This window comes from Osmerus eperlanus, chromosome 6, assembly GCF_963692335.1.
Source record: "Osmerus eperlanus chromosome 6, fOsmEpe2.1, whole genome shotgun sequence".
NCBI lineage: Eukaryota > Metazoa > Chordata > Actinopteri > Osmeriformes > Osmeridae > Osmerus > Osmerus eperlanus.
Genome location: NC_085023.1, coordinates 2946599 through 2958630, shown reverse-complemented (window position 1 = coordinate 2958630; position 12032 = coordinate 2946599). Strand labels below are relative to the sequence as shown.

The window sequence follows — 12032 nt, the reverse complement described above, 5'->3', positions numbered from 1 at the left end:
CTGAGAATGAGTCTTGAGGCATCGGAGTCTGCCTATGAATCTGAATAGTAATATGAAGCTAAATATAAATGTGTATATTCAAGCCAGGGCAAGTAAGTCTTGCAAACCTAGCAATTTTAGCTAGAGTTCGAAAGGATTCAAACCAAAATAGCCACCCTTCCTTCAAAGCCACTCCTCCAAAACACATGAACGCTGCCTGACAGGAGGTAGGTAGACAGACAAGTAGCCCGGCCAATCATTGCATTCGGTTCGAATGCCGTCTAATCATTAGTGCCGGTCCTACCTTAATGATTGGCCATGTTTACTACAGTCCTGTGACGATATCGGATTGATTTAATTTTACTGTCAAACGTAGATTTATTTGTTGCTATCAGGATGTGAAGTGTATTCGAGCAAAAAAGTGCTTCTCATCAAAATGACCCTGACTTTAATATGCACTGTACATTACAAACTTGACTCTAGTACACTTGTACTGCTCAGGATGAATGTCCTAGAAGCTGTTTGGATATAACTTGAAAACTAACACTTGAACAATAAATATGTCATCCACAACGTTGGCAAAAAAAAGGGAACGGCCTTGGAAGTCTAGCAACATCTTCGACAACAGCTCACTCTCAACAATACCAGTTATTTCTTTAATGGAGCTTGACAGAATGTGGAATGTCCATATTCCATATGAATGCAGACACAGTGCCTTCCTATCATTCAATGGCTGAGCTCAACATGCATTAGGCACATAAAAGCAGGCAAGGACACAAACCATGTTTGTCTGTTTATGTCAGGCCACTGTGCAAGTCCACATTTGTGTACCTACAATGGGCGTCGGGGCAGAAAACAAGTTGCCTTAGTACAGTGGTTCTTAACCCTGGTCCTCAGGGAACCCCTGTCCTGCATGTTTTAGATGGTGCTTGGCTCCAACACACCTGATTCAAATGCATGTTCGTTACCAGGAATTTGGTGTGTTGGAGCAGGGAAACATCTAAAACATGCGGGACAGGGGTTCCCTGACGACAGGGTTAAGAACCACAGCCTTAGTAGCTGGACAGGATATTGTACTGAAGGTATTAGTAGACACACGGTCCATCACACAACCTCAGGACTCCCCGACACTGATGACAGGGCGGACGGATCCCGAGGCGCTACACAGCCGTCCACAGGGCAGATGTGGAGAGGCGCTACACAGCCGTCCACAGGGCAGATGTGGAGAGGCGCTACACAGCCGTCCACAGGGCAGATGTGGAGAGGCGCTACACAGCCGTCCACAGGGCAGATGTGGAGAGGCGCTACACAGCCGTCCACAGGGCAGATGTGGAGAGGCGCTACACAGCCGTCCACAGGAGGCAGATGTGGAGAGGCGCTACACAGCCGTCCACAGGGCAGATGTGGAGAGGCGCTACACAGCCGTCCACAGGGCAGATGTGGAGAGGCGCTACACAGCCGTCCACAGGAGGCAGATGTGGAGAGGCGCTACACAGCCGTCCACAGGGCAGATGTGGAGAGGCGCTACACAGCCGTCCACAGGGCAGATGTGGAGAGGCGCTACACAGCCGTCCACAGGAGGCAGATGTGGAGAGGCACTACACAGCCGTCCACAGGAGGCAGATGTGGAGAGGCGCTACACAGCCGTCCACAGGGCAGATGTGGAGAGGCGCTACACAGCCGTCCACAGGGCAGATGTGGAGAGGCGCTACACAGCCGTCCACAGGGCAGATGTGGAGAGGCGCTACACAGCCGTCCACAGGAGGCAGATGTGGAGAGGCGCTACACAGCCGTCCACAGGGCAGATGTGGAGAGGCGCTACACAGCCGTCCACAGGGCAGATGTGGAGAGGCGCTACACAGCCGTCCACAGGGCAGATGTGGAGAGGCGCTACACAGCCGTCCACAGGAGGCAGATGTGGAGAGGCGCTACACAGCCGTCCACAGGAGGCAGATGTGGAGAGGCGCTACACAGCCGTCCACAGGGCAGATGTGGAGAGGCGCTACACAGCCGTCCACAGGGCAGATGTGGAGAGGCGCTACACAGCCGTCCACAGGAGGCAGATGTGGAGAGGCGCTACACAGCCGTCCACAGGAGGCAGATGTGGAGAGGCGCTACACAGCCGTCCACAGGGCAGATGTGGAGAGGCGCTACACAGCCGTCCACAGGGCAGATGTGGAGAGGCGCTACACAGCCGTCCACAGGGCAGATGTGGAGAGGCGCTACACAGCCGTCCACAGGGCAGATGTGGAGAGGCGCTACACAGCCGTCCACAGGGCAGATGTGGAGAGGCGCTACACAGCCGTCCACAGGAGGCAGATGTGGAGAGGCGCTACACAGCCGTCCACAGGGCAGATGTGGAGAGGCACTACACAGCCGTCCACAGGAGGCAGATGTGGAGAGGCGCTACACAGCCGTCCACAGGAGGCAGATGTGGAGAGGCGCTACACAGCCGTCCACAGGGCAGATGTGGAGAGGCGCTACACAGCCGTCCACAGGGCAGATGTGGAGAGGCGCTACACAGCCGTCCACAGGGCAGATGTGGAGAGGCGCTACACAGCCGTCCACAGGAGGCAGATGTGGAGAGGCGCTACACAGCCGTCCACAGGGCAGATGTGGAGAGGCGCTACACAGCCGTCCACAGGGCAGATGTGGAGAGGCGCTACACAGCCGTCCACAGGGCAGATGTGGAGAGGCGCTACACAGCCGTCCACAGGAGGCAGATGTGGAGAGGCGCTACACAGCCGTCCACAGGGCAGATGTGGAGAGGCGCTACACAGCCGTCCACAGGGCAGATGTGGAGAGGCGCTACACAGCCGTCCACAGGAGGCAGATGTGGAGAGGCGCTACACAGCCGTCCACAGGAGGCAGATGTGGAGAGGCGCTACACAGCCGTCCACAGGAGGCAGATGTGGAGAGCCGCTACACAGCCGTCCACAGGGCAGATGTGGAGAGGCGCTACACAGCCGTCCACAGGAGGCAGATGTGGAGAGGCGCTACACAGCCGTCCACAGGAGGCAGATGTGGAGAGGCGCTACACAGCCGTCCACAGGGCAGATGTGGAGAGGCGCTACACAGCCGTCCACAGGGCAGATGTGGAGAGGCGCTACACAGCCGTCCACAGGGCAGATGTGGAGAGGCGCTACACAGCCGTCCACAGGGCAGATGTGGAGAGGCGCTACACAGCCGTCCACTGGAGGCAGATGTGGAGAGGCGCTACACAGCCGTCCACAGGGCAGATGTGGAGAGGCGCTACACAGCCGTCCACAGGGCAGATGTGGAGAGGCGCTACACAGCCGTCCACAGGGCAGATGTGGAGAGGCGCTACACAGCCGTCCACAGGAGGCAGATGTGGAGAGGCGCTACACAGCCGTCCACAGGAGGCAGATGTGGAGAGGCGCTACACAGCCGTCCACAGGAGGCAGATGTGGAGAGGCGCTACACAGCCGTCCACAGGAGGCAGATGTGGAGAGGCGCTACACAGCCGTCCACAGGAGGCAGATGTGGAGAGGCGCTACACAGCCGTCCACAGGAGGCAGATGTGGAGAGGCGCTGAGCTGGACTGGTGGACCATAAAAAGGATTCATGAGAGGGTGATGGTGGAGAGCCAGAGAAGTATGACCCTGTCCAGCCATGATCCCCTCCAGGTCTCAGGAGAGCGAGAACATGACCGGGACTTTCTGAGGCCCGTGTCTCAAGTCGCCACGTGCCCCCCACCTCAGCCCCTCCCATCAGTTCTGTCGGTGCTGACAGGGAGTCGAATCAAATGCTCCTTAGTAGCTTCTGTACCATTCCAGTTGGTCAAACAGCAGAGAGGTTGTGGTAAACTGGGAGGAGCGGGCTCTAGAGGAGTGTGACATCCAGCCTGTGTACTTTAGCCTCGTACCTTAGAGAGAAACAATAATACCTGTAGAAGAACGGAATTTCATATTCCTGATATTCATATCGAAGCGTCCTCCTAGGCCATAAAAGCCTTTCCACTGCCTTCTCTCCCCTCCCTTGCTGACTAAACACATTTAAGCCTTATGTCAATAAGCCGATACATTGGTGCAAAGGTAATTTGCTGAGCCATAAGTTCATTCATCTGTATTGATGTGAGATCAGACCTTTCCGTTGCTCGACCAGCTCTGTTGAGTTCATCGAGTCTCCCGTTTCCCAGGAATACAAAATGCAGAGGAAACAGAGTTTTGATTGTTTTTGGTGTTTTTTTTTGTTTTTTGTTTTTTAAACCTTGTTTAGTGTTCTTTCAAAGTCCTTTGAACAATCATATTTACAGTTTACACGTTGTCTTACCAGCATGGTGCTCATAAATTAGCAATTATTTTCAAGGTCTAATCCAGATCCTCTAACCGTAATATTACATTTCATCTTTAATGAATGGGTGTTTGACGCCAAAGGCCAATCATCATAAATCAGGAATCCAAATGTCAGCTTTTTGATCCCACACCCAGCGATACTGCTGCAGAGATCAATAAGGAGTGTGGGTCGACTGGGTGGTGTGGGTCTGGGGCTTATCAGCGCAGCGAGCAGTGCTACGGATTATCAGTCAGAGTGATGGCAAGCCTCATATCTCCTCCCACATCAGCTCTCCAGAGCCGCCCCAATTAGAGGAGGAACTTGGTCCAGCGAGGTGTCTCAGAGCCATGAGCCAGCCGCCTGCCAGCTAGCACCACAACTCCTCACCTGTTTGACGTTTCTTCAGCTCAATTGAAAAAAGATTGTAATGGATGGCTTCTACAAGGTGTGTAATGATATAATTTGGTAATGAGTGTGATTATATTTCGGGACAATTAAAAATAATTATCCTCCTGGCTGCTTGGTGTGATATCTAGAGTTGTGCGCGCAGCACTAGTTGGGGAGGAGAGTGGAAGCTGCGAGTGCAGCGGCTTTGACGAGCGTGTTCTCAGGGCCCCGGGACGAGAGCCTCAGCTGCCGAACGCCGTTTCACGACGCCGTCGCTGACCTCCCAGGGCGCACGCTTCACCGTGGTGCCCCGCGGCCCAGCGAGTCTCGTCGCCGTGACGATAACCTAGGTAGCTAAGTGGCTGAACGCGAGGAGCTCAGCAGCGCTCCTGCACTCCTCCGCCGCGCGCTCTCCAAGTGCTCGTTTGCAGATGATTAAGTCATCTGGGGAAATGTGATTTGTCTCTTCAGGCGCGGAGGCTGAGCAACAGGGGCCTTGTTTCCAAGCGCTGCTCTCCCTCCTGCTCGGCCCCATGGGAGCGTTCATGTAATCACCAGACGATGAGATGTTAAGGAATGGCTCTGAGCCGAGGGGAACGGCCTCTGAAGATAAATAATCCCCCCTGATCACCAGCCTCCCCGATCCTAACCCTGTAACACACACACACACACATAGACACGCACATACGCACACACACACACACCACCCACACACAAAGACATGCACACACACACACACCACACACACCAACATGCACACACACACACACACACCACCAACATGCACACACACACACACACACCACCCACACACATAGACATGCACACACACATGAACACACACACAACCCACACACACCAACATGCATACACGCACACACACACACACACCATCCACACACATAGACATGCACACACACATGAACACACACACAACCCACACACACCAACATGCATACACGCACACACACACACACACCATCCACACACATAGACATGCACACACACCTGAATGCATGTCCAAGAATGGGGGAACACATGTTGCAAGACCTGTGGTCACCGGCGGTATGGCAGGTTGCTGTTATGTTCAGAAGCATGAGGTACTAGGAGGGGAGAACTTGGACCACATGGAGCTTCCTGTGGTGATCCAGTCTTGTCCTCGATGGAAGACAATAACACTGACTTTAATAAAACTCAAACAGAGAGTTATAGCTTTCAAATGGATCTCCCAGATACAAAGGCCAATTTACCACGGTCATAGACTTTTTCATGGATCAACGTGGACAGCTAACCTGACAAATCATAACATCTCCCTCCCAGACGTTTTGCATCGACAATATCTCCTCCTATAGTGTGACATTCTGCACACTTGTGATGTACAGGCGTCGTCAAGAGTAACCCCACCCAGGCATCAATCACCCGCCATGTTTCCTTCTGCTAGCCGTCACCGTCCAGGACAAATGAGTGACTAAGCATTCCATTCTCAATGCTTTTATGCTCCCTCCACTCCTCCACCATCCCCTCCATCCCCAGGATATAAACTGAGTCGGTGCTTATTCCACGCTTCATCACACTCGTAAAGCAGCCCCTAAACACCAGGCCTGGCGCTCTGCTCCTCTTTCTGCTGAGTAAGAGGGAGAGGCACTGGAGAGAGGCCATCCAGTCTTGCAGTATTAACACAGTGCAATCTCATGCCGCCACTCATTCAATAACGTGCTTTGCCAGTCTCACAGCCTCTCACACACACCTCCACGCTCTCCCAGCCTCACACACACACCTCCACGCTCTCCCAGCCTCTCACACACACCTCCACGCTCTCCCAGCCTCACACACACACCTCCACGCTCTCCCAGCCTCACACACACCTCCACGCTCTCCCAGCCTCACACACCTCCACGCTCTCACAGCCTCTCACACACACCTCCACGCTCTCCCAGCCTCACACACACACCTCCACGCTCTCCCAGCCTCACACACACACCTCCACGCTCTCCCAGCCTCACACACACACCTCCACGCTCTCCCAGCCTCACACACACACCTCCACGCTCTCCCAGCCTCACACACACACCTCCACGCTCTTCCAGCCTCACACACACACCTCCACGCTCTCCCAGCCTCACACACACACCTCCACGCTCTCCCAGCCTCACACACCTCCACGCTCTCCCAGCCTCACACACACACCTCCACGCTCTCCCAGGCTCACACACCTCCACGCTCTCACAGCCTCACACACACACCTCCATGCTCTCCCAGCCTCACACACCTCCACGCTCTCCCAGCCTCACACACACACCTCCACGCTCTCCCAGCCTCACACACCTCCACGCTCTCCCAGCCTCACACACCTCCACGCTCTCCCAGCCTCACACACCTCCACGCTCTCCCAGCCTCACACACCTCCACGCTCTCCCAGCCTCACACACACACCTCCACGCTCTCCCAGCCTCACACACACACCTCCACGGTCTCCCAGCCTCACACACCTCCACACTCTCCCAGCCTCACACACACACCTCCACGCTCTCCCAGCCTCACACACACACCTCCACGCTCTCCCAGCCTCACACACCTCCACGCTCTCCCAGCCTCACACACACCTCCACGCTCTCCCAGCCTCACACACCTCCACGCTCTCCCAGCCTCACACACACACCTCCACGCTCTCGCTGGGTCACACATCTGCACACAGTCACCCACATTCCCCCGTCTCACTTGCTAACGCACATCGTAGGCGAATGCACACGCAAGTGCATGGTCAGACACACACACACAGACACACAGACACACTAGCCTGCAGAAGGCTTTCGCAAGCTGTTTCTGTGCTGACTGACAGAGTGTGTGTGTGTGTTACCACAGCAAGTTTGCAGGGTGAAAGCAACGCTCTCTCTCACTTCGCCCCTTATTAAGTCACGACGATGGGACAGGGAAGATGACTTAAACAGGCATCCCTGCTGCTCCTTGCTAATTATGGAGATGCCACGCAACCCACTGGCTCGTGTAATAGAATTGTTTACTTTTTATATGATGTTTATGTAGCATCGGACATGTTTGATTCTGTGACAGAGGGCGGTACATTCCCCTCACACACACACACGCATCCACACTCACCCCGTCACACACACGCATCCACACACACCCCGTCACACACACACACATCCACACACACACCGCCATCAGTAACTGCCATCAGTTCATTGATATCTTTTACATTGGGTTTATTTTGTGTGGTAGGTTGTCGTGCAGTTGTGTGTGCATGAATGTTGTGTCTCCTGCATGATGTTCTGGATGGCTTGGGGCGGAACTAGTTTGTGTGCACTGCCCGTGGGACCATTTTTGGTGAACACACTGAGACAAAAGGATCTGCTATGCAGCGCGATAAGCGCATTCCACAAGCAAATGTGTTGATAGTACCTGTTAAGTTAATTTACTATTGAAGCTGTAAGAAATGTGTTGAATATGTGTTAAAGATACAAGATCCGGGTTTAGCTCTTTTAGTAATAAGCTGCCAACGAGGTATGTTGAAATGTTGCCTGTTTTAGCTAACAGCCTGATCGCTTGCTGTGTTAAGACAGTAGCTAGTGTTAATATTAAAAGCCTCAGAAAACTGGAGATTTGTATTTGCGTTTTATAGTTGCTGCTGTTTTCATGTCATGTGGACTTCAGCTATTAAGGCGGCTGTCCCCGGTGTTCCCTCATGCAGAACAGATCAGGCCCAGTTGGTGTTCAGCCATGCCCAGCCAGCCCTGTGTAAACCATTATTGTTTGATAAATGGTCTTCTCAGGGAAGACACAGTGGGTCGGGACCCTGTCAAAGAAACTCTGTTGAGTATGTGAGCGTTAAATTGAAAGCTAAGTGATCACGAGAATTAGCCAGGGAGTAAATGGCCGGGCCCAGGGGAAGGTGAGGCGTGCGGTGGCAGAGCACTGGAGCAGGAAATGAATCCGACCTGCTCGCTATCAGTCATGACATCACAGGAAAGCCCATAATTAAACAGGCGGTGGTTGTCTTAAGGGGTTGGTCAGCACTTCTATCCACGATACCAAACACTAAATCCAATAGCTGCTAGGTATGCTGCATTACGACCTATAACAAAGCCCCTTGGCATATGTTTTTTTTTCTTTCTGGGAAATGTGAGAAATTACGCATAGAAATTAAAAGAAAGGTTTACAAATAATGTTGTCCTCAAATCAACGTGTTTTTTTTTTTTCTTTTCACACAACTATTTCAAATGGCGAATATATTTCGAAAATATATGCTGACATTTGTACTTCCATTACAGTCTGGTTGTCTTCATTCTGCCTTATTGGTGGGTATATCGGGACAAACGTATATTTATGTTCCGTTTGTGTAGTCGTTTATCATAGTTTACATTCCGCGCCAACGTTATAACTTCTGTTTGTTCCCCAGTCTTTTCAGCTATGATTAATAACGCCCTTGACTGGAAACACACGACACAGAAACAAGGGAGCGTTGTGCTTCCCAAAGCACTCCGTTTGGCACACGAGGAGAAGCAGAGCAAGGGCTGCCCATGATAAATGACGACTTTGAATGATTTATTTCCCGTTCGTTAAGAAGACATGTCGCTATGGCAAAGTACAGCTTTTTACTTCCTGCTTCCTGGTATGTTTTTTTTATTTATTTGTTAAACGAGGTGACGTTTGATCTCATAGCCCTTGTTATCCCTGAGATGGAAGAAACATTGGGGGGAACAAGTTAAGGAGGGATCCTCTCCTCCAGAGATGGTTGAGCAAGTTAAGGAGGGATCCTCTCCTCCAGAGATGGTTGAGCAAGTTAAGGAGGGATCCTCTCCTCCAGAGATGGTTGAGCAAGTTAAGGAGGGATCCTCTCCTCCAGAGATGGTTGAGCAAGTTAAGGAGGGATCCTCTCCTCCAGAGATGGTTGAGCAAGTTAAGGAGGGATCCTCTCCTCCAGAGATGGTTGAGCAAGTTAAGGAGGGATCCTCTCCTCCAGAGATGGTTGAGCAAGTTAAGGAGGGATCCTCTCCTCCAGAGATGGTTGAGCAAGTTAAGGAGGGATCCTCTCCTCCAGAGATGGTTGGGTTATGCAGAGACGTGCAGACCAGAGGCTGGAGACAATCCTCCAACAAGAAAAAAAAAATGTGCAGAGTAAAGATGGTGACATTCAAACTTGTGCGCTCTCCTCTCTTGTCCTCCTCTCATCTCGTCTCGCGTCCTGCTGTACACCTGGAGCCTGCTGTCCTTTGTGTAAAGGCCAGCAGATCATTACAGGCTGGTGGAGTGTGTGACCTGTGAGGCCCCCCGCCCCCCTCAGGCAGATAAGACGACAGCTCCTGGACCTGACGGGCCTGCTGACTGCAGCGTTCTCCTCACACTCTCTGTCAGACTGGGGGACATGGACATGCTACCACACACACACACGTACACTTACCTGCTCACACACACACACACGCTCAGGAGACTAAGCCAAGGCTGCACAAACAACGAACACAGCGCCGTGCTCTCCAAACTCACGGTAATGAACTCCTCCCTGTTTTCAGACGCCGCCATCTTTCTCCCCTTCTTCAACGGGTCGTCTTATCTGGAGGTGCCTCCCCCTTCGTCTCTGCTGCAGCGGCCCCGGGCGCCCGGGCATGACACGGCCCCCGGGGCCGCCAGCTCCTCTGGCTCCACCGCTTATCCTGCTCCCTCCATCAAGACGGCCGCCGTGACCCTCACGCTGGCCGTGAAGACCGGAGCCACCCAGGGCTCCCTCCTCTACAGTGAGTACACACCCAGGGCCCCCTCCTCTACAGTGAGTACACACCCAGGGCTCCCTCCTCTACAGTGAGTACACACCCAGGGCTCCCTCCTCTACAGTGAGTACACACCCAGGGCTCCCTCCTCTACAGTGAGTACACACCCAGGGCTCCCTCCTCTACAGTGAGTACACACCCAGGGCTCCCTCCTCTTCAGTGAGTACACACCCAGGGCTCTCCTCTACAGTGAGTACACTACACTTTTGCACTAGGACTGGACTCAGTGTGTCATGGTAGTGGAGGCATTGCTGTATGTAGTAGAGGAATTCATTCATTACTGCATTTACCACCACACCAAGCGTCTACCTTGCAGTTTTGAATTGCTAACTATGGACCACAACTGGGAGGCCATGTTTTACTTTAGGTTTATCAAATGAAAACTATTTAATCACATTACTTCATCACAGAATCCTACTGTCTAGGGCCACTGCTTTTGACTGCAACTACAATCAATTTATACCCAACCATCCTGTTATTTTTCTCATAATGCACTGAAAATTAACATCTAAGAATTTTTGTTTATGTTATTATTATCAAATTATGAAGTATGAATATGGAAAGAAAGAAAAAACACATAAGGAACTTTTTTTGCAATTACACAGATCAACTACCCAGGTCAATTACATAGACTACTTAATCTCCAGTTAGCATTGTACATTAAGGAGCTCCAGTTAGCAGGGTACATTAAGGACCTCCAGTTAGCAGGGTACATTAGGACCTCTAGTTAGCAGGGTACATTAAGGACCTCCAGTTAGCAGGGTACATTAAGGACCTCCAGTTAGCAGGGTACATTAGGACCTCCAGTTAGCAGGGTACATTAAGGAGCTCCAGTTAGCAGGGTACATTAGGACCTCCAGTTAGCAGGGTACATTAAGGACCTCCAGTTAGCAGGGTACATTAAGGACCTCCAGTTAGCAGGGTACATTAGGACCTCTAGTTAGCAGGGTACATTAAGGACCTCCAGTTAGCAGGGTACATTAAGGACCTCCAGTTAGCAGGGTACATTAAGGACCTCCAGTTAGCAGGGTACATTAGGACCTCCAGTTAGCAGGGTACATTAAGGACCTCCAGTTAGCAGGGTACATTAAGGACCTCCAGTTAGCAGGGTACATTAGGACCTCCAGTTAGCAGGGTACATTAAGGACCTCCAGTTAGCAGGGTACATGAAGGACCTCCAGTTAGCAGGGTACATTAAGGACCTCCAGTTAGCAGGGTACATTAAGGACCTCCAGTTAGCAGGGTACATTAAGGACCTCCAGTTAGCAGGGTACATTAAGGACCTCCAGTTAGCAGGGTACATTAAGGACCTCCAGTTAGCAGGGTACATGAAGGACCTCCAGTTAGCAGGGTACATTAAGGACCTCCAGTTAGCAGGGTACATTAAGGACCTCCAGTTAGCAGGGTACATTAAGGACCTCCAGTTAGCAGGGTACATTAAGGACCTCCAGTTAGCAGGGTACATTAGGACCTCCAGTTAGCAGGGTACATTAAGGACCTCCAGTTAGCAGGGTACATTAGGACCTCCAGTTAGCAGGGTACATTAAGGAGCTCCAGTTAGCAGGGTACATTAGGACCTCCAGTTAGCAG

At 52.2% G+C, this 12032-nt stretch overlaps 1 protein-coding gene across 1 annotated transcript in view; it reads left to right on the top strand.

The window, feature by feature from the left end:
- eys (eyes shut homolog) overlaps positions 1–12032 on the top strand; it is a 190205-nt gene that overhangs the window by 135383 nt on the left and 42790 nt on the right. Inside the window, 1 exon segment of the mRNA XM_062464477.1 lies at positions 10188–10413. Coding sequence (XP_062320461.1) covers positions 10188–10413 — 226 coding nt within the window.